The 24064-nt window shown below is 39.5% G+C and overlaps 1 protein-coding gene across 1 annotated transcript in view; it reads right to left on the reverse strand.

Moving 5' to 3' along the window:
* Positions 1-1482: 1482 nt before the first annotated feature.
* cenpf (centromere protein F) overlaps positions 1483-24064 on the reverse strand; it is a 55817-nt gene continuing 33235 nt past the window's right edge. Inside the window, exons 10-18 of the mRNA XM_067988917.1 lie at positions 23717-23852; positions 15508-21812; positions 14646-14798; positions 13936-14109; positions 11584-11721; positions 7013-7190; positions 3992-4594; positions 3195-3382; positions 1483-2473 (exon numbers count right to left, since the gene is read on the reverse strand). Coding sequence (XP_067845018.1) covers positions 2243-2473; positions 3195-3382; positions 3992-4594; positions 7013-7190; positions 11584-11721; positions 13936-14109; positions 14646-14798; positions 15508-21812; positions 23717-23852 — 8106 coding nt within the window. The 3' untranslated portion in view covers positions 1483-2242. The remainder of the gene's footprint in view (positions 2474-3194; positions 3383-3991; positions 4595-7012; positions 7191-11583; positions 11722-13935; positions 14110-14645; positions 14799-15507; positions 21813-23716; positions 23853-24064) is intronic.

The raw sequence follows: 24064 nt of genomic DNA on the forward strand, positions 1-24064 counted from the left end.
CCGTGGGCTTCAATTTTGCTAACAAGTCTATTATGTGGTATTTTATCAAATGCCTTTTGAATGTTCATATTCACATCAACTGCACTACCCTCATCAACCTTCTCTGTTACTTCATCAAAGAGCTCAAATTAGTCAAACACAATTTGCCTTTAACAAATCCGTGCTGACTTACATTTATTAACCCATATTTTTCCCAAGTGTCAATTAATTTTGTCCCAGATTAATGTAAAGTTTCCCCACTACCGTCATTAGGCTGACTGGCCTGTAGTTGCTGGGTTTATCCCTCTCCCCTTTTTTGAACAGGGATGTAATATTTGCAATCCTTCAGTCCTTTGGCACCACTCCCATATCTAAGGAGGATTGGAAGATTGTGGCCAGGGACTCAGCAATTTCCACCCTTACTTCCCTCAGCAACCTAGGATGCATCCCATCTGGACCGGGTGACTTTTCCACTTTGAGCTCTGCCAACCTTTTAAGTACCTCCTCTTTTTATCCTATCCTCTACCTCTTCCTTTACTGTGACATTGGCAGCATCCTCTTCTTTAGTGAAGACAGATGCAAAGTATTCATTTAGTACCTCAGCCATACCCCTCTGCCTCCACAAGATGATCTCTTTTTTGGTCCCCAATCGGCCCCACCCTTTCTTTGACTACCCATTTACTTTTTATAAAAGACTTCTGGGTTCCTTTTTATGTTACACACTAATCTAGTCTCCTATATTCTCTTTGTCACTCTTATTTCCTTTTTCAGTTTACTCCTGTACTGTTTAATTTTAACCACAGAAAGCTAATATTGGAAAAGGGTGGACTAACAATTTCCAATTCCCTTGTGCAAAAATTGTTCTGCTTTGTATATGCCTGTGTTGATTTTGCTTCCATGAATCTTTAAAATTGTAAACAAATTTGATTAGTAGTTTAGACCGTATAAAGTGGTCTAGTGTGATATTTTCCATCTCCTGGATTGACAGGAAATGCTCTCCTGCAAACAATTTACTGTGACCGGGTTAATGGTTAGACCTGAGCTATGCTAACTCTGTGTGGCAGATTGAAAGATGCCAGTTTTACTTTGTAAGGGACATTGTCTGCTTTTGAGAACACTCAAGCCACTCACATGAGAAAAAAATGTGGAAAACTCTGAACCGTACTAAATGCACCTTTGGTCACCTCACATAACTCTCTCCCACTTCCTGCTTGGTGTCCTCCTGTAAAGTGTTTTGGCAAATTACATAAAAAGCACTATATAAATGAAAGTTATCGTTGTTGCCCAAGTCACTATGAAACTAAGATTTAAATTAATTTTACAGAAATTAAATCAAGTATTGCATAAAACTGAAGTTTTTGCATAAGACATACAGCTTTGAAATACTTTGAGGGTTTTAATGCACTGTGGGATGATACCATTATAAAAGATTGAAAATTAAGTTTTGGTAAATCAGCTACAATTACAATTGAAATTCTATTAGTTTTAATTAATTTCTGCACAAGTTGTATACAAAATACTAGAATAAGACAAAATAAAAGTGTAGCTATTACATTGATACTTAAATGTAACTTTACTTATCTTCCACAAATAAAGCCAGTATTAAATGGTGGTAAATGAGTATTTATTCCAATATACTGAATGAAGGTTGTTACTGGTTATGAAACTGTTCTTAAAACTATACCCTACATATAGACTTAAAGTTTTGCAACTTTATAACACAAAATTAAGCTTTATGAAGAAAGCTGACTTGCTATAAAACCACTGAACATTTATAGACTAGTCTGAATTATTAAAATTAATCTTTTGGGTGTGGCGTTATAGGACAGAATGACCCCTTCCCCCATCTCTGAAAAGTAACTTAGAAACAATAGGGCAGATCCCGATATTTTACGGAAAATTGAATCAATAGTGGGGTTAGTAGAATAGTTTATAAAGGAAATAATGTACAAAAGTATCTGTTTCCTTCCATCACTGACAAAGATCTTTTCACTTTTATAACTGTTTTGTAATGATATTACCAAGTCACTTGCATCTCTTACTGCGCGTTGGGTCATTTTTCCACATTAAAGGCGCTATATAAATGCAAGTTGTTGTTACTGCAAGTTTAGTCACCCAGTCACTCTAATGCGTCTTCCCTTTGTACACTTTACAATCAGTTTTGGTATTTTCCATTTTTGTGCCTCCAGAAAATCTACAGTACTGCTGCAGGAGGTTTTATAATAGAGTATACCGGCAAGTACAGTCCAATTTCTACCACATATCACTGTACTTTGCAATTTTCATTTTCTTTGGTCACTGCAGTTTGTTCCTTGTGTTGTTGCTTTTCTACAGATTTCTTTGTATTCAGTGAGCGTCTGCTTTTTTGTGTTTGCTTTCCACCAGGCGTTTCAAAGCCCATGTTGTTAGTTAAAGATGATAGAGGTGACTCTGCCATAGCTGGTATTGGACCCAGAAGTACTGCAGGAGATGAACACGTAGATTCAGCTGGATGCTGAGGAACACAACGATAATTAATGTTAATACATTAAATTATGTCCCATGATGTGAGCAGGCATCTCTAATCACTCTCTGGTTATTAGGAGGGGGTGCAACCAGACAGGTGGAAACATAAATAAAGCAGTAAGTGACAACTTGCAATAGGAGATAAGGCACAGACCAGCAGACAGGAAAAAATGCTAGTCTCATATTTGCATGTGCAGTTACAGTTGTGCTATCCTCTAAAGGATTTAATGATTAGCAAATGTACTTTTAGGAAAAGCTTTAACAGATGACTGTCCAATATTTCATGGTCATTCTGCAGCAAAATGCTAATGAACTGTTATTTTTCAAGAATCTAGAATAATTAGTCCATAAATGAAAGCCAGAGAAAATGCCAGATAAAATATAATTAATGATTTATTTAACTAGACACAAAACCTAAATTGAATTGAAGTGCAATGAAATTAGATTAGATGAAAATGCACAAGAAAACTACCATTTCAATAGTTTTGATATAAAGACAAAGTCACTTATTAGCATTGTCTCTAACCCGTACTCCCATTCACAGCACAACACTGCATCTAGAAGACAGTGTTCGATTTAAAAAATTCCAAAGAGTACAGCCTTCATAAATTTGGTTTTGCCACATTTATTTCTTCACGCTACCAGTGAGCCAATATTTCTACTTGAATTACATCAACATAGGAAGCAATACACCTGATGATTAATATTACCTGTTGTGCATGGGTGCCTTCTGCTGTCATCTCTGGCTTCTTAGAAGTTTGTGCAACTCCCTTTTGTTGCGATTGCCTATGGGGAGATATCCTGCTCTGAGCTGCAAGGTCGGAACTAGCCCTATTGAGTAAGGTTGTCTTGCGCAATATGTAGGGACTAAGTGATACAGAAGGAATGTCTGCAAAACCTGAAAGAAGAAGGTATGACCATCATCAGACACAATCATTCTGCGAATGCAATACTGAATTAGGCAAACTCTTATCGTTGTCAATATTTGTTCAACCTGGACATACCAAACAACCCTATTTAAATTAAGCAATCAGCCTATGGAAATATGCTTGGATAAACTATTTAATGTTTTTTTTTCCAGTCAGACTTGCGTTGGCTTGCAGGGTTACTTGGAGCCAAGTGGGAAGAATCCCAGCTTCCAACAGCAGGTCTACCTCTCCAAGGCCCAAGAGCAATCTGGATCTCCCTGGCACAGGCACAGGTTACAGACACTGCCAGAGGCTTGATTTGGTTGAAAATTTCCATCACTAGACCTTTCATTTTGAAGCCACCTGATGGCTGATTTTTCCCAACTCTAGCTGGACAGAAGTCAATTGCAGAAAACCTGCTAGATCAGCTAACTCAGCAGATTACTTTCCAAGTTTCAGTGATTGATAAAATCTCAGAAGCAAATGTGTATTTACATTGACCTCAATCTTTTGATTTTAGTTCGTAGTTGTGTGATTGAATAAAACTCACCCTTTTTAACCATGTGTGGAAGACCCTCTGGTGATTGAATAAAACTCACCCTTTTTAACCATGTGTGGAAGACCCTCTGGTTCATATGATGTTTCATCTTGTGCAGCTGACCGTAAAAGGATCTCATGCGCCTCACCACTTCTGGTCCTCTTTGAAGAATTTGGTAGAGCTTCTGCGTTCATTTCATCTTGCTCCTCCTTGGATTCAGCTCCTCTAAGTCTCTTTGTAGTAAGCTTAAACTGACTATCTGGGGACCTTTTGTGACTTTTGCTCACAGCCAATTTCATTGGAGCATCCATGCTCAATCCTACAATACTGCTCACATCTGGAGACTTCAGATGTTTTTGCTGACTGTTAGACTGAACAGGAGACTTCTTTTCATGCTTTTTGTGCGCAGCTGATTTTGATGTAACAACCAAGTTCTGTTCTGCAATACTGTTTGCATCCTGAGAATTTGGCTGTTGCAACTTATTGTTCAACAAGACAACCCTGCTCTTTAGCATTTCGTTTTCCTCCTCTAGTTTGTGGTTGCTTTTGATCAAGTTCCAATATTTCTCCATATTTTCATCAGCTTCTTTTGTTATTTCCTCCAATGTCTCTTTTAGTTCCTCCTTCTCAGCTCTTAGTTCTTCTACCTGTGAATCTGGACCTACTAATGTAATAAAGAGTAAAACATTAAAATTTGTTATGAACCACTGAAATCTTTGCACAAACTGGATTATTCAGGTTAATGAAAAACTATTTATATTTTCCAACTAATTTTAAATGTGATTTTTCTCCCCTGCATTTTATCATCCTCACCACCCAATCAGTAAACAGGACAGAGCCAGTTAAAAATCTGAGACAGCACATTTTAATGATTTGGCATAGTGCTGGTAGAAATTTCTATTTGTGATACAGTGCACAAGTAAATATATTTATATTTTAAAACTTAACTTTGGAAAGGAACTGAAGAGGGAAATGCATCGGCATGGTGAAACTGACACTAATCAAACATGAAAAAGACAGGGAAATAAAAATTCAAAATACATCTATTTTGACAAGGTCCCACATGGCAGATTGGTCAAAAAAGTAAAGGCCCATGGGATCCAAGGGAATGTTGCAAATTGAATCCAAAATTGGCTCAATGGCAGGAAGCAAAGGGTAATGGTCGACGGGTGTTTTTGTGACTGGAAGGCTGTTTCCAGTGGGGTGCCGCAGGGCTCGGTACTGGGTCCTTTGCTTTTTGTGGTATACATTAACGATTTGGACTTAAATGTAGGGGGCATGATTAAGAAATTTGCAGATGACACAAAGATAGACCGTGTGGTTGATAGTGAGGAGGAAAGCTATAGACTGTAGGAAGATATCAATGGACTGGTCAGATGGGCAGAAAAGTGGCAAATGGAGTTCAATCTGGAGAAGTGTAATGTAATGCATTTGAGGAGAACAAACAAGGCAAGGGAATACACAGTAAATGGGAGGATACTGAAAGGTGTAGAGAAGTGAGGGACCTTGGACTGCGTGTCCACAGATCCCTGAAGGTAGCAGGACAGGTAGACAAGGTGGTTAAGAAGGCATATGGAATGCTTTCCTTTATTAGCCGAGGTATAGAATATAAAAGCAGGGATGTTATGCTGGAACTGTATAAAACACTAGTTAGGCCACAGCTTGAGTACTGGGCACAGTTCTGGTCACCACATTACAGGAAGGATGTAATTGCACTGGAGAGGGTACAGAGGAGATTTACGAGGATGTTGCCAGGACTGGAGAATTTTAGCTATGATGACAGATTGGATAGGCTGGGGTTGTTTTCCTTGGAACAGAGGAGGCTGAGGGGTGATTTAGTTGAGGTGTATAAAATTATGAGGGGCCTAGATAGAGTGGATAGGAAGGACCTATTTCTGTTAGCGGAGGGGTCAATAACCAGGGGGATAGACTTAAAGTGACTGGTAGAAGGAGTAGAGCGGAAATTAGGAAAATTTTTTTTCATCCAGAGGGTGGTGGGGGTCTTGAACTCACCGCCTGAAAGGGTGGTAGAGGCAGAAACCCTCAACTCATTTAAAAAATATCTGGACGTGCACCTGAAGAGCCGTGACCTGCAGAGTTACGGACCAAATGTGGGAAAGTGGGATTAAGCTGGGTGGCTCGTTTCTCAGCCGGCACGGACACGATGGGCCGAATGGCTTCCTTCTGTGCCGTAAATTTTCTATGACTTATTAAAAATATGGTTGTTAAGAATGTACCTAGCAATTGTTTGTTATAAAAAGAATATTTTTGATGAATTTTTGAGCATCAATGTAGATTCATCTCACAACATTTGGCACTCAGGATAAAAATACTAACATGACCTGAAAAGTGTATATGTGGGGAGAATGTTAAAGAAAATGCAGTTTTTTCAACGGTCCTTTTAGAACCATGTGAAGGGATAACATACATCAGGTAGCCTCTGTTCCTCAATTGCAATTTCAGAAGAGAAAATTTTTGTATCTCATACACCAGCCAACCTCACAAGTGATCCTTAGTAAAATGCAGTATCAACATGTGACAATTTTGGGTAGTTTTGTGCAGTGAATCAATACTGCATATAGTTCAATTTTTTAAAGCTTTGCCATTCCACCACTAAATTCACTAATCTCGACTCTTACAGAAAGTTAATACTTTGTGCTTAATTTGTTCCCGTTTCAAAAAGAGGACAAGTCTTGTATCATTGGTTATTTACATTTACATAGCTTCACAAAGAAGGAAATTATTATATGAGAGAGAGAGAGAGAAAAGCAACTAAGATGATTCCAGGTATCAGAATAAGGAAAACTTGAGATGGAATTGTTTCTTTTTTTGGAAAGTAGACTTCAAGTTGAAGTTTTGAAGATTATGAAAGGGATTGTTCACTAAAGAATTGAAATACCATGGGAAAAAAATAAAAGTTAGGTGCAAGAAGGCAATCAGTTTAATTCGTCAAAAAGAAATTAAGTGCGCAACAGTTTCAAATGATTAAACAAATCATTTTGTTTTAACTAGAAAAATTGCTTGAATTTGAATTGTTTTCTCTTTCTAATTCAAATGCTGGATTCATCTTCTGCCTATTTACCCAGTTTCTGACTTTTCTGCAGCTTTGTGAATAGCTCCTCTTGTTGCTGAATGTGTTTCTTTAGTGATTCCTTCTCATGCTCAAGCTGTTTACAGCTTTTCATCCAAAGCAGCAGTTTATTCTGAGCACAGTCCTTGTCTCTTTTTAGCTTTGAAACAGATTTTTGCAATTCATCCACCTAAAAAAAAGAGTTGCCGTTGGTAAACATCCTTTAACACCTTAGCTTTAGACATTTTTATTTTCCAAAAAAGTATCCATTTAAGTTTTTAAACCATTTTATAACTCAGTAGTTTTTTTAAAAAAAACTTCAGTCCTTCCCAGACCTTGAATAGTCCACAGAGCAGTAATGAAGTGATATCATCGATTTCTACCGATGGCATGATTGTCCTGCACCATGTATCCCTTGGTCTAACAGGGCACTGCCTTACTTAGAGTTCCCACACCAAGGCTAGGTAGAAGTCGGTCATTTATTTTCAGTATAAGACCAGGAGAAATACGCCATCTAGCCCCTGGTAGTTTCCTTTCAAGGAGGACAAATCAACCGATAAAAGCCACATGAAAAGTCCTCTGGTCCTCCAAGCAGAGCATGAGAGCAATAGCCTTATCCAATAAAAAAAAATCTATGGAAATAGCAAGAAATGCTACTAGTCTGGATTTTGTAGTTGTAAGAGAGGAAGGCACCCTTGGAAAAATACCACAATAAAATGCATTAAAATTGTCTTCCAAATCAGTCAGACATGACCATAAAAACAACAGCACTTAAACAACTTTCAAATGTATTATCTCCAGATAAAATCAGTTCTCCCACAAATCATCCATTAGGAAATAGTACAGTCACAAATAGCAATAAAGAATATGTAGTACAAAATAATTAATTTATCACTCCAACACTAGGAAACACTTACGATGTATTTAACATTTACTGTGTGTATTGTGCAAGCCAAACAGACTAAGATTGCAACAATGGGCTCGATTTTAGGGTCGGGTTTCCTGCGGGTTTCCAGCGGGGGGCCCCCGAAAATCCCGATATCCGGTCACGTGACCGGATCGCGCCGAAATCCCGGCCACTTCCGGGTACCGTGCTGACGTGCGGGGCTGCGCGCGCAAGCCCCGCTGGTGGGAATCCCGCAGGCAATTAAAGCCAGCGGGGTTCCACTTGAGTGTACTTACCTTGCTTGTTGAGGTCATTTAATGAGCTGAAGCAGCTGTCAAAAGAGGAAGTGTGGGATTTTAGGTTCAAGGCAGTGAGTTTCACACACTGGGGGAAACAGTCTCTCTCCAACCAGGCGTGTTGCAGCCAGCAGCCTGTGGCAGGTGCCAAGGTGCACTCCACGGGGGAGAGCCCTCACCCACGCAGGAGGCCACCGCGTCACATAGGGCAACCCCTGCCCTCCACCACCCCCCGCCAAGCCAGAGGACAGACCGACACGAAACCGCAGCCCCAGTCCGAGGAACCACCCACCTACCCTGCACAACCCCTCAGACCAACACCTGCCAGATGGGTGGTGCGTGGACACCCTCGGAGGACGAACAGCATGACCAGCCCCAGCAGCCTCGCAGTCCACGCCGTCCGCCGCAGAGACGTGGAGCCCCCCAACACGGTGTTGTTGCACGCCCACCTGCACAGCAGGAGGGAGGGCTACCGCAGGGAGAGACGCATCGCAGAGGGCACTACCCTCGCCACATGGTCCACAGACCGAGGCGCAGCTCCCCGGACCTCTCCGAGCAGCAGTGCACAGGGAGGCGCAGATTCGCTCGACATGTAGTCGTAGAGATCTGCAGGCTCTTTCATGCCGAGCTGCTCCTGGCTGGCCCCAGCACCAACTGCTTACCTGTCGCTGTCAAAGTCACCACTGCCCTCCACAACTTCTCCTCCGCATCCTTCCAGGGTGCAGCCGGCTACACCGCCGATGTCTCTCAGTGGTCTGCGCGGAAAAGCCCTGCTAATACACCTGCACCTACTCTGCAGTAACACGATGGGTGGCATCAGTGGTGGGTCCTTATAGTGATACCCAGGAGCAGGCATTATTGGACACAACGGACAGGATTCGCGGAGACATGGCAGTGGTGGTGTCAATATAATGTGTGCTGTTTGTTGCTCTGAAATTCAATATAGGTAACACCCAGGACAAACCCTCAGACACCCTTGTGCACCCCCTTCATGCTCACGACACGTTTGCCTTACGCTGCCTACTGCACATATGTGATGCATGCCCTGTGGCTGCAGCACAGGTGGTGGCAGGTTGAGTGAGGCTGGCCGTGAGGGAGATGCACGAGAGGGTGAGTATGGGATGGAGCAATGAGATTGTATGAGGATTGGGTTGCGTGTTAGTGGCAGGATGAGTACTGGCGAGGTGAGTAGGTGGAGGTAAGATGAGGATGGGGTTTGAGTGGGTATGAAGGGTGATGTGACAGAGTAGTGTTGGCGGTGCCGAAGGAGATGTGGGGTGGGGGCAGTGTTGTGGCAGACGGAGTGTAGGGGAAAGACTTCGTGTTCTCACTGTGGCTGACCTACTGCGGTCATTGCAGCGCCTCCTGCACTGTATGCAGGTGGGCGATATGTTGGTGGCGCAGGTGACCCCCTCTGCCACCTCGAGCCAGGCCTTCTTGGTGGCAGAGGCAGGCTGCTTCCTCCCGCCCGCCGGGGGGAAGATCTATGTCCTCCCCCTCCTCCTCACCCCATCTGATGATACCTGGGGTGAGGCATCATTAAACTGGGAGCAGCCTTCCCCCTGGGCTGCTCCATGCTGCAATTTGTTCCATTGGTTGCAGCATCTGTCAGTGGAGGACTGCCCCTTCAACTAGAGAGCCTCCAGCTGACAGATTGTACTGCGCATGCGCAGCCCGCCCGACGCGCAGACCAGCAGCGTGGACCCTGGAGGAGCAGGTAATTGATTCCTATTAGTGTGTTGCCTGCTACGATCGCGCGGGCAACCCACTAATTTCACCGAGCATGTTGACCACGCTCCCGAAACCCAACCCGCCGGAAACCCGCAGGCCTGGTAAAATCGAGCCCAATGTGTTTATATAGTGAATTCAACTTTAGTGAATGTCCCAAGATGCTTCACAGAGGCAAATAAGGTGCTGAGCAGTAGAAGTGTTAGAGACAGTGACCAAAGATTTTGAAGAGGCTTTTTAAAGGTAGGGAACAAGGTAGAAGGGCTTGGGCTGATAAGTGGCAAGTAACATTCGCGCCAGACAAGTGCCAAGCAATGACCATTTCCAACAAGAGAGAATCCAACCACCTCCCCATGACATTCAACGGCATTACCATCGCCAAATCCCCCACCAACAACATCCTGGGGGTCACCATTGACCAGAAACTTAACTGGACCAGCCACATAAATACTGTGGCTACAAGACCAGGTCAGAGACTGGGTATTCTGCGGCGAATGACTCACCTCCTTACTCCCCAAAGCCTTTCCACCATCTACAAGGCACAAGTCAGGAGTGTGATGGAATACTCTCCACTTGCCTGGATGAGTGCAGCTCCAACAACACTCAAGAAGCTCGACACCATCCAGGACAAAGCAGCCCGCTTGATTGGCACCCCATCCACCACCCTAAACATTCACTCCCTTCACCACCGGTGCACCATGGCTACAGTGTGTACTGTCTACAGGATGCACTGCAGCAACTCACCAAGGCTTCTTCGACAGCACCTCCCAAACCCACGACCTTTACCACCTAGAAGGACAAGGGCAGCAGGCACATGGGAACACCACCTGCACGTTCCCCTCCAAGTCACACACCATCCCGACTTGGAAATATATCGCCGTTCCTTCATCATCACTGGGTCAAAATCCTGGAACTCCCTACCTAACAGCACTGTAGAAGAATCTTCACCACACAGTTCAAGAAGGCGGCTCACCACCACCTTCTCAAGGGCAATTAGGGATGGGCAATAAATGCTGGCCTTGCCAGCGACGCCCACATCCCATGAACTAATTAAAAAAAAAAAGAAAAGCAGAGGAGTTTAAGGAAGTGAGCTCTGGAGAGCAGGATCGAGACAGCTGAATGCTCTGCCATTGTTGGTAGAGCAGAGGGCACAGAAGCCCAATACTGGAAGAACAAAAAGACACAGGCTGAGATTTAGGGCTGGAGGAGGTTGCAGAAGTAGGTTGAGACAAGGCTGTATAGGGATGAAGTTTCTGAATTCTGTGCACCGGGGAACAGAGGGACAATGGTGATCAGTAAGCAGGACTTGTTGCGCAACAGTGGAGCTTTGCAGGTCAATGAGGACATTGGAGAAATCAAGATTGGAGGTATTGAAGGCATGTATAAGGAATTCAGCAACAGTGAAGCAGAGATAAAGGTTGAGTGAGGCAATGCTATAGAAGTGGAAGTAAATGGTTTTGATGATGGAGAGGAGATAGGATTTGAAGTTCAGCTCAGGGACCAAGACACTGAAACTGCATACCATTGGGGTCACCCTCAATGAGCAGCTGGGGAGGTAAGAAATGAGAGTGGGGAGGTTCAATTTGACCCCTCCTAACTGTGGTCAGTTTACATCAAGAGGAAAGTACTGCATGTAGAAATAGGCATGCTACCCATATTTCACTAAGTTTTACCTTGCAGGTGGCATCTTTTAAAGCAACATTTACTTCTTCTTTTACAATCTTTAGGTTGTTGATTTCCACATCTTGGGCAGTAAGCTGCTGTTCCATTCCGGCCATCTTTTCTGTGTATGACTGTACTTGATAATCACGCTAACAAAGTAAATGCAGTATTTACAAGTGGTAAGGAAAAATTCACCAAAATTACATGTGGTGAATATGTACAATCTCAAATTACTCTGACATAAAAACTGCTGATGTTTGATATAGTAAAATAAAAGCAAAATTTCTAACAAAGAGGTACTTAAAAAAACCTTTAAAAATCAAATACATTTCAAGCCATTAACACAGTCAAGTATCAACAAATTTAATTGAATGATTTACATCAGCAGTCCAATTTTGATAAGTGAGAATAGAAATATTTATTGTTTCATTAACAGCTTCTTCAATGTCCTATTTAAGAAACATCTCTTTCTTTGGGCCTTGTCTTTAAAATGTGTTATTTGTACTGTCCAACTCACTCTCACCAACTTGGGGCCTAAATCCTACTCTCCTAGGGGACTCAGAATTCATGTCTTCCATATGGAAGCAGCTTGCCTACTTTATATCAGAGAATGGGAAATCCAACATCACTCTAGGAAACCATTAAAATGTGTACTCACAGACCTTGTTATTGCCACCAGCTTTTCCAAGAAGTACTGCAAATCCAGAACAACCTGGAGCAACAAGTAAGTTTAGGTACAAGCTAGAGGTCAACTAAGCAGCCTGTTGTCAGCTGAAAACTCTTAACATACTCGACTAACAACTATTACAACCAGGGTGACAAGCCAAAAAAGTTCCTAGCCTATGTCCTATGAAAACAAGTATAAAACAATTGCATCCAATTAGGAAGTAGAGCACAAGCTAATCTCTGACCCTGCCAAGATCAACAGGGAATTTGCAGATCTCTATACCTGGCTATATAGCTCAAAGTCCCAGGCACAGGAAACATTCCACTACTTTGCCAACCTTCACCTCTATTAACTCACCCATAGGAGCCTAAATTCTATTTTCCTAGAAAACTCTTGGCCAAGGAGATCCAAATAGCAGTATAATAATTCCAATCTGGGAAGGTCCTCAGCCCAAATAGCTACCCAACTAAATCCTACAAGGCATCCTCTCCCAACTGACACCCTTACTGCTGAAATGTTCGCATCACATTGGAGACAAGCATCCTCCCAGAAACTTTCAAGACAATTTCTTACCAGAACAAATCCATGCTCAACACAAAACTATAAAATACTCACCAGGGTGCTGGCTACCAGACTGGACTATGCCCCTGGCCTAACCAATGCCTACTAAACAGGTTTCATTATAGACAGTTGCTAAGACCACTACACTAGACACATATTCACTGTGATGCACCACTGCAACAGCACCAACACCCCTTCCCAATAACTCTCCTCAGATACTGAGAAGGCATTTGACAGTGTGGACTGTGAATTCCTGCTCACTGTATTCAAACAAATAGCTTTGTGTTCAAGAAGTAGACTAAAACCCTATGCTTGAAGCCCACATTTAACAAGTACTTCAACAGCCTCAGCTTCTTCGCATTCTTCCTCCAACATTGGGCCAGACAATGGTGTCCCTTGTCTTCCATGTTTTGCATGGGCACACAGCAAACAGCAATGTGATAATGACCAGATAATCTGTTCCAGCAAGGTTGGTTGAGGGATAAATATTGGCCAGAACACCAGAAGCACTCTTCTGCTCTTCTTTAAGCAGTGCCATGTGATGTTTTACATCTACAGATTTAACTTCTCATCTGAAAGATGGCATCTCCAAGAGTGCAACACTCCCTCTGTGTTGGATAATGTGCTTAAGTCTCTAGAGTGGGGCTTGAACTCACGACCTTCTGACTCAAAGGCAAGAGTGCTACCACTGAGCCAAGGCTGGCACCTTAAATATCAGAGTGCTGGATAAGCAAAGTAACAGAAGATAGGAACACTCTGGCTGTCATGAGTAAGAGCAGAAGACTCCATAATGTTGACCCTCATTTTATGAGAGTCATGAATTTATTTTGGGGGTACAAGGGAATTGTATTATACTTGGGGTCACCTTATACATTGCACAAACCAGTCATTCATCTCAAATTTTTTTTTAAAAAAGGACTTTGCTGGTACAGAACAGTTTCCATGTTTGCCTTTATAACAAGTCACTATATTCTAAAAGCAACTCACCGTGTTAAGCACTTTGATGGGACTGGGTGCTATAGACATTTCTTGTATTTTGGAAAATTTCTATTACTAGAAGCAAAACTGATGGTTTGATTTTTGTCCCAGCTCTGGATGAATCTTTTAGCAACCCTGATTTGATGTAATAATTTACCTGATCCTGTAAATCTTTAAGCACAGCTTGGTGCTCATCTTGGATACACTTTAGTCTTTGTTTATGTTCTTCTATTTCCTTCTTCAGTACATCTGTGATCTGCAGTTCATTCTGAAAGTACCCAACATCCTTTTCCAACTTGTATTTTTCTGATTGAGAGATTTCTAGCTGCAGCTATAGATAGAAACAATTTTTAAAATGGAAACAATCACATCTGAAATAATATTTTCAATAATAATTGCAATACTATTTTTCCATTATTATATTCAATATTTTTAATGGACTTTTCATGACACAAAGAAAAAACAATGAGATTTTGTTCTCCTCTACCCAACCTTTGCCAAAATAAACTAGAAATGTTGTTCTTGTTAAATACAAGATAGTGGTCATAACTCACTTAATATTACCCTAAAGATATGATTTTGCTAACTTATCACAAAAGATCACAATAGTATTGCTTCTGAACTTTCCAAAACCCATTGCTACAAAATATTATAGTATAATATTTATTTCCACTTTGATCATCTATTTATGACTAAAGGAGGATTTTATGTGCAACTAAGTTTTTAAACAGTATTTGTGTAGATAAATATTGAAGTAGCTGCACTAAAAATATATCTAGACTTTTCACACTTTTTTGCTGATTGCAATATAGTGAAAACATTGATCTTTGGTAAATGTCAGATTGCTGGAATTTTCTTATACTGAACCTTAAAGCTTTCTGCCTGACTTCTGAACTCTTCAAGTTGTGCTGATATCAAATTCTTCTCCGCATCAAATTCTTGCTGCATTTTCAGAATATTTTCATTGGCGATGGACAAATCATCCTGCTGTTTACTGTTATTCTCTTTCAGATCATTTACCTAAAAGATAACCATTATGGTTAGTTATTAAACTAAAACTTTCTAGCATTTTGAAGATAATGACCATTTTCCCAAGTGTCTTCATATCATACATTTAATGTAAGCTATACAAAAGATTAACTTGGAAAAGGCAGCTTGTATAAATATCTAAATAATCGGTTTAAGGCACTAGACAATGTATTCTTGTTCCTAGTCTAAAAACCAGCAAGCCAGAATACTTGTAAAGACAATTCCTTAATCTTAACCAGCCTATTTAGAGAAAGCTATGAATTAAACAGGGAGCAAAGAAAAGATAGGAGTAACGTTTTCACTTCACAGTGACCAGGTACACAGGAATGTTAACAGCATCTGTTTTGTCATATTTATCTGATTTATATGAAGTTAATAATATTGCTTTTTATGCCAACTCGATTAAAAAAAAACTAAAGGCTCTGGACCATTTATACAAAGTCAAGAATTAGTCCATAAATGTTAGCACATGAACTACGAATAATGGTGTATGTATGAAATCAGGAACAACAAATATTCTCGTATATTCTCCCAAAATTCCCTGTCTGCCATTGGTAATAACATTGAGCCTTCAGCCGCCTAGGTCCACTCTCTTAAATTCCCTTCCTAAACCTCTCCGCTTGGATATAATGATTATGCTGAACAGAAGAACCGTGTAAACCAAAGAGTTAACGAAATAGTTTTGGTGAAATTATTATACCTGACTAAGGAGTGCAGAAGCTTGCAACTGAGCAATCTGTAGCTCATTTTGTAGTTGCTTCTCAGAATTTTCCTTAGTGACTTGCATTGCTGTATGCTCAGCTGACAGATCCTGTGCTGCTTGCTGAGATTCAGCTGCTGCCATCTGCAAATTGTTATGCTCTTTCTTTAAGTTCTCCATCTCAATCTGTAAGTTACACAAATCTTTTGAATCTTGCTGCTTCAATTGCTCCACATCTGCAATCTGTTGCTGAAGCTGCTCTTTCTTTTCTATGTGCTCATCCAACTGCTGATGAATTTCTTGAAGATCTTTACTTAATATTGTATTTGCAGATTGTAGTTCCATATTTAACCTATCAGCTTCATGAAGTTGGTTGGACAGCTGAACATTTTCACATTCCAAACATGAATTTTGATCGAGGTAATTTTTCTCTTTTTCTCTCAGTTTTTCCAACTCTTCATTGCAAACTTTCACCTTTTCATTTAAATGGTTAATTTGGGACTGTAGCTCAGTAATAGAACTTTCATAGGCTTCTGCCATTTTGAGGTTTTCACTTTCAGCCGCTTCAGAGTTTCTTGACAAATTTGAGCAATGAATTTCTAACTTTTCCTGACTTTGCTGCAGTTGTTTTTCTAGATCTTGTTTCTCGGTGGAGAAGGTATTGAGGTCCACAGCCAATAGCTCCAGTTTTTCAGTAATAGTTTTCTTCTCTTCCTCCAATATCTCAACCTGTTCCTTTGCAGTTTCAGCTTGCAATACTATGTCCTCCATATTTTCTTCAGAAGCCTGAAGCTCCCGTTCAAGTGCTTCAATCTTATCTTGAAGGGAGTCTGCTTTTCGATCACTTACTTTGAGTTTTTCGGCCATATGCTGGCTTTTTTTCAGATCTGCTTCAATACGCACTTTAAGTTTCTCAATGGCATACCGCATTTCAACTACTTCTGCCTTGGTGGAGTTCAACCTTGCTGCAACTTCACTCTTTTCCAACAGAGAGGACTCCAAGGATTGGAGTAATTTCAACTTTTCAAGTTCTATTACATTAAGCTTGTTTTGCATGGCTTCAGTCTGTTCCAGCACAGATACATTTTCTTCCTTCAACTGATTCAGTTGCTTCTGGAATGCCTCCCTTCCTTCTGTGTCCAACATAGCATTCTTTTCCAAATATTGGAATTGCTGCATCACATCTTCCTTTTCCTTTGAAACTTTCTCCATTTGTTCCACAGCAGTTTGTAGCTGACTGATTTGTTTCTTTACTTCAGCTTCAAGCACCCCAATTGTATTAGCAGTGTAGATTTTCTCTGCTTCAAGCTCTTGCACTTTAGTCTTTAACCTTTTACAGGTTTGCTCCAATTCATTATTTGTCTCAGCTAAAGTGCTAAGCTCCTGAATAACCCCGTTATTTTCTGTTTCAAGCTCGGTTAGCTTTTCTGTCTGAACAGAAATGCCCTTTTGACTTGATTCAAGTTCCTTTTCCAAAGTATGCTTCCTGATCTGCAATTCGTCAAGGTCAACTTCCATTTCGAGGATATGTTTTTCTAAATTACCTTTATCCGACTTTGCTCGTTTCAGTTCATTTTTAAGTTCAAGGAACTGCTCATTCCTTTCTCTTTTATCCATCTCTAGGCTCTCCAACATCTTAGTTGCATCAGACAATTTAACTTTATCCACCTGCAGCTGTAGTCCCACATTAATGAACTCTTCCTCTAGACTTTTTGCTTTATCAGAAAGATTCTGATTTTCAAGAGCAGAGGACTTCAATTCATTACATAAATGGTGCATCTCCTCTTCCAACAACTGCACTTTCTTTTCTTGATTTGTTGCAGTTAACGTTTGATGCAATTCTTGGATCTCTTCATCTGCAGTATCTTGTTGCTTCTGAAGTTGTTCTCTGAGTAATGTCATGGTCTGCTCAGAAGTCACGGAACAAGTTTCCAGTCCCACAGTTTTCATCTTCAGGTGAGTGTCTTTTATGGAAAAGATAGCTTGGTCATTTACGGTCAGGTTGGTTGAATGCTTCTTTAACTGCTGATGGAGTAAAATTATGGAATCTTTTTCCTGAATCATCTTCTCTAGCTGCTGTAAGCACTCTTTCTGCTCTGACACATGAAGGTGTGCACTTTCTAATGATGATTCAAGTACTCTCAACTCAGCTTGGAGGGTTACTTTCTCAATCTTTGTTCCAGATAAGGCAGCCTGTGCTTCAATCAAGTTACTCTGTAATAAGGACAATTCTGCCTTTAGTTCTTCCATTGCATCATTACTTTTTTCAATTGCGTTTAAAAAGTTTTTCTTTCCACCTGATGAATCATTCTCAACATGATCAGCCATCTCTTTCTCTTCTGGTATGTTTTGATGTCCAGTTTCTTGGGACACAATCATCTCTCCTTTTACATCTTTGTATTCTTCAGTATCTAGATCAATATTTTTTTGAGTTAAATCTACTTTAGTCAACAGTGAAGCTTTTTCAGTTTCCAAAGCTGCAATAATAGACTGTAACTCAGACACCTTTGACACAGTATTACAATGCTGTTCATGTAATTTTCCATTTTGATGCTGATAAGAGAACAGCTTTTGCTTTATTTTCATAACCTGTTCTTTCAGCTGTTCATTAGAATGTTTTAAATCATCATAAGAGGGGTTTTGATGTTTGATGCACTGTTGTAGTTCATCTGAAATAATTATAGATTCAATGTTTTCATTTTGACCGGGGCATGTATTTGAACTTTCATTTTCAGCATTAAGCCTCTCAAGTTCAGTCTGAAGGAAAGCTTTTTCAACCCCGGAGTGCCTCGTCTCATTTGTAAGAACCCGTTTTTTTTCAGCCAAGCAACTGTTTTTTCCACATATACCAATGCATGGAATTAAGTTATCAAGTTGTACTGTTAACAGTGTCTTCTCATGTTGCATGGTTTTAGATGCGTTCTCCAAGTCTTCATATCTTTTGTCTGCCTGTTGTAAGGATGCCTCAAGATTTTCTTTGGCAAGCTGGCATGATGAAAACTCTCGCAGGAGGACAGTATATTTTTCTGCTGGAGTTTCTTTATTCTCATGTTGCATAATGTTCTCGCATTCATTTTTTAACTTTTGCTGTGAAGACTCAAGTGGACACTGAATGATTAAGTCATTCAATTGTAACTGAGCCAGAGAGAAACTCTCCCCTAGCTCTAATATTTCCTTATTTTTCAGACGATACTCTTCCTCTGCTTCCTGTTTACTATTGATTTGACTTGCATTGAGCTGATTTTTCATGTTTTCCAAAGAATGAAGGAGCTGCACTTCCTGCTCTTTACTCCTTTCAAGTTCACTCTTCAGATCCTCAATAGTTCTCCTTTGCAGAGCTATCTGTTCCATCAAAGATTCTTCACGATTCTTTTTTTCAATGAAATGCAGGTGCATAGTTGATAGTTCAGACTGCACTTTATTCAAGTCTTTCTGCACAAGAGCTCTTTGCTCCTCACTCTGTTGCAGTGTGTTCTCCATGCTGCTCAAAGCAATTTGCATTTGTACTTTTAACTCCTGCTGTAGAGAATCCATTCGAGATTCAATATCGCTATTTCGACTCATTAAATCACTTATCTGAGATTCAGACTGAAACAGCTTCTCTTGAAGCTCCAATATCTCTTTTTCTCTTAGCTGACATTGCTCCTCTGCTTTCTGTTTAAATTTGGTCTGACTTTCATTAAGCTGATTTTCCAAGGAATGAAGGCGACCAAGATCCTCTTTTTGTTTTTCAAATTCACTCTTCAGCTCTTCAATAGTTTGCCTCTGCAGAGTTATTTGTCCCAGCAAAGATTCTTCATGGTTCTTGCTTTCACTAAATTTCAATTGCATAGCTTCCATCTCTGCCTGCATTGTACTTAATTCTTTCTCCAGAAGAATCCTTTTCTCCTCACAATGCTGAAACTTACTCTCCACATTGCTGTTGTCAATCTGCATTTGTTCCATTTGGGAAATACAAGATTGTAAAGACGCCTCTTTATCTTCAAGGTCCATCTGGAGAAGCTGAAGTTGGACTTGAAGCCTCTGAAGTTCGATTTCTTTTGTTATCATTGTATCTTTTAATTGGTCTGAAATAAGATTTTTCTCTGCAATTAACTCACTGTTTTTAATATTTTCAGACTGCACTATACTCAAATCACTTTCAAGTTTTTCCATTTTTGTTGCAAAAACAGTTTCTTTTTCAGCTTGTTCTCCTCTTAAATCATTAAATTCTCTTTCTTGCTTTGTTATCAGACTTGTCAATTGTTCTTTTTCCTGAAGTAATTCATTGTGATCTTCCTGCATTTTATTTTGTCTTGCATAAGATTCAGAAAGTTCCTTTTTTAAATGATCAATTTCTTCCATCTTCTCTAGCTGTGTCTGCAGGTCCCCTATTTCTTTAATCATTGCTTTAACCTTTTCCTCATAGCCTATAACTTTGGCATTATAATCAGCAGAACCCTCAGTATGTTTTCTTTCCAGCTCCTCTACTTCTGCATTTCTAATCAATAATTCCTTTGATCTCTCAGATAACTGCATTTCCAAGAAATCTTTGTTTTCTTCCAATGCACTACACATTTCTTGGAGATTTTTTAATTCTCCTTCTAACGCAGCATACTGATGCATTAATCCATCTTCCCTAGTTTCCTTCTCATTCATCTTTTCCAATAATTGCTTAATATCACTTTCTTTGGCTGCTACTGTGTTTTCCAGCAATCTTTGTTTTTCAGTTAGTTCTCCACACAGATTTTTAAGCATGATCTCTTTAGTGGCAGCTTCTTCATATTTTGTGGTCTGTTCTTGCAACATAGCTTCATTTATTTTCAGTACATCAGCAAAACTAGAATTCTTTTTGTTCAACTCCATATTTTCCTGCATCAAAGTATTGATGGAGGCTTTCAGTTCTTCATTTTCCTCAGAAAGCCATACCAGTTCATTTTCCTTCAAACTAATTAACTCTTCTTTTTCCTGAATGCACTTCTCAGACTGAAGAGAAACTTCCAGTTTTGTTTCTAACTCTTTGTTGGTTATCTGCAAACATTTCAAATTATTCACATTACTCTCAAGTTCTTGTGCAAAATTTTGAATAGATTTATCTTTCTCATCTATAGTAGCTTGCAATGCTTCAACATGTTCCCGTTGTCCAAAAACAGTCATTTTCAGCTGATGAATTTCTTGCTCCACTTCTGTTTGCGAGTTCTCATGTTTCTTTTCTGTCTCCTCAATTTTTTCTTCCAGTTCTTCTCTCAGTTTTAATAGAGTTTCATACTTATTCTGTGTCTCAGATCGAAGATGCTTTTCAAGCTTCAGAGAGGATTCTAAAGAAATAATCTGCTCCTTAAAGGCAGAGATATCTTGTTGGTAATTTTCAAGTGTCGACTTTGCATTTTCAACTTCAACTTTGTCAAGCATGCTTTTTCTATACTCCTCTATTAAATTATTTTTCTCTGCCTCAACTTTGGCAAGCTGCTCTTCAAGATTATGTGTGATCTGTGAAATACTGTCCTTCAAATTCAAAATTTCAGTTTCCTTTTGTTCAATCAAACAATCTTTTGACTTTGCCAGATTACTGACATTTTCATAATCAAGTTTCAATGCACGTTGAGACTCTTCTAGTTTCTCAACTGTATTGGTTTCTTGTTGCAAATTCTTTTCCAGCTCAGCTATCTGTGATGTTAATTGAGAGATGTTCAAGCTCAGGTTTTCTACATCCTTTCCATGTTTCTGTTCCTCTTGCCTTGCTTTTTTCATTAATTCTTCAAAGGTCTGCTTTTGTGTTTCTAACTCAGACGTTTTGTTGTCTAGCATATGCTTTAGATTATCTATCTGTCTTTGCAAATTCTCCTTTTCATCTTCAAGTAACTTCAGCTTTTCAGACTGCTGCATGCTCTTGCACTGATAAACCTCTAGATTCTGCTCTTGTTCTTGATTTTTATTCAGAGCAACTTCAAGACTCTGCTCCAATTCTTTAATTTTGTTCTCTATCCCCTCCTTTTCACATTTAAAATTATCTACAAAATGCACATTTTCCACCTTCCACTGAGTCAGAGAACTATTTTCCCCCTTTAGTTCTTGAAATGCCTTTTCCTTTAATTGCATGTTTTTTTGTAATTCTTCAAACTCATTTTCCATTGTGCCAACTTGAACATTCAATTGCTCTATATTTCTTTCTTTCTCTTTCATGTCCTTAAGAGCAGAGTCATGTTCCATTTTCAGCTGAAAAATTTGTTGTTTAAGGTTTTCTGTATTTACACACATTGACCTGCTCTGTTCATCCAGTTTTTGTCGAAGGCTTTTTAGCTCGGTTTCCTGAGCAGTGTTCTTACCTAGTAATAAGAAGAAAGGTATAATTATATCTGCAAGTGAAAATTCAGATAAAGAGGTGAAATCATGTTGGTCTTGCAATAGAGTTAACTAATATTCAAAAAGCTACATTTACCACATTGGTGGGAAAGGAAGATTTCCTCTGTGTGCTATGTGTGAAGAAACTGCAACTGTTCGTTCTTAAACATGCTGTACTACACTGAGGAAATCTCCCCTCATCAAAGTTAAATAAATTTGAATTTGTGTAGAAAACCTTTGAGAAACAATAACAGACTTATTAATTCATATATTTTGTATCTAAGACCTATTTTCCTTTATTCCACACATGCCTTAATCTGAGGTATTATTCTAAAGTTGACCATGGCATAATATCCTGCCCAACTGATTGGGGCATCCTGAATCACCATGCAGGCTAGTCTAATAGTAGAATCAAAACTACCGAACAGCTACCTCTGCATCTTTCATATTATACATATTAGTTTGCTTTTAAAATGCTTGCATTATTGTGTTTATAATCTAAAGTCAGTACAGCAGTTAAGACGTAGAACATTTTTAAAATTGCCCTGCTATTATTAACTAGAGAATTTGTTGGAAAAGTATTTTTTTTAAATGAAAGAAAAGTAGATTTTTGACAACTTTTTTTTCCTCCTTTTGATAATCTCTCCATGATAAAGGACAATAGTCCTACTCCAAGGCATCCACCATTGCTGCTCAATGATCTGCCACTAGGGGGTGTACAAGATAAAGGATGAACTAACCCTCCATTATTTTTTCCTCCCTCCTTATGGAGAGTGCTTGGCCTCCACTTGGCACCTCCCACAGCAGAAGATACCATGATGAATCGCAAGCACTCTACTACTCCAAGATGATCATAAGATATTTTAAGAATAAGAAATTCAGAGCTTGTTGCTGTTTTTAGAAAAACAACGTTGTGTTGAGTGAAAGCCGTCTCACCTCAGCTTTTCATTGTAACACCATTCTATAGACATAGGTCTAGAAAGTTACATAATATATGATTCTAATTGTAACACATTAGCAAAACATTTTATTTTGTGCTCCATTTTGTACTCTCTTAATTACCAGGCAAATGGCACTTATCCTCGTCAATTATTCTCAAAATAGCAACCAAGGTTTTGATTTTAGATTTCCAGCATTTGCAGATTTTCTTTGTGTCTATAGCTAATGTTTTTAATTTAAGGCAGAAAAAAAACAGGCTGAGAAACAAACAAGAAAAATAAAATTTCTAATCTAATGAAACACATGATATTCAAATCAATTAATTAAATATGAACCCAATAGGCTTTCTTATGGTTAAAGTTGAAAGGCAAGGGAGGAGTGGGTCAATAAAGAAAGATCTCTGATCTCTCTGTGACTGACCTTACCCGCTGCACTGGGCTGAGCGGGTGCGACTGCCTGTTCGTTGAGTTTGGCGGGGTTTAGGCAATACCATTCAGGCAATCAAAAAACACAGCTTAAAATTCTGTTTTTGTAGGAGTTATTTGAATTTTCAGTTTTATTTTCCCTTGCCTACAGAAACCTACCGTTTCAGATCTCTATAATTAGCAAGGAGCTATTCAGCTGTTGGCCATGAAATCATGATCAACCAGCTCTATAGGAAATCATTGTAAAATCAGTATCCTTCATTGTCCTGGATTCTGATTAAGAGCCAGATAGTCCAGGAAAAGATGCTGATCGCCATTTAAACAGAGCTGCGCAATAACAGTCCCGTTGCTGATTTGCGGAGACACAGAAGTTGGTCTCAAACTGCAGTTTGAAATATCTCCTACAACAGAGCAGATTCTTAAACAATTATTTTCAAAAATCAACTAGTTGGGGAAATACTTCAAATTAATCAGTTTTCTTGAATTTTGTATAATCTACATGGCTATTGATTAAAGAGTTTTACTTTTCATCTCTTCCCCAAAATTCCAGGTATGGTTAAAATCCTGTTTGGTTTTCTTTAGTTCATCTTCCAGTTGGTGAATTTGTGTAGAATTTTGCTCAAGCTGGTTGCTATGACAGTTTCTTTCCTTCTGAATATCCTGTTAGGAAAAAATTATGTTAATAAAAATCTGTTTCTGCCTCAAATTCATAATACAAACAGAATCTGAATAAATAGGGCTGAATAAAATAAATTTGAATCATTTTGAAAACAACCTTGAATAGTTGTTACTACTAATTACTAAGCAGCATTCAATATTCACAACAGGAAATTTAAAAAGTTCCTAAGATCACCAGTCTCTGCCCTACCTCA

Source organism: Heptranchias perlo, chromosome 8, assembly GCF_035084215.1.
Source record: "Heptranchias perlo isolate sHepPer1 chromosome 8, sHepPer1.hap1, whole genome shotgun sequence".
Lineage (NCBI taxonomy): Eukaryota > Metazoa > Chordata > Chondrichthyes > Hexanchiformes > Hexanchidae > Heptranchias > Heptranchias perlo.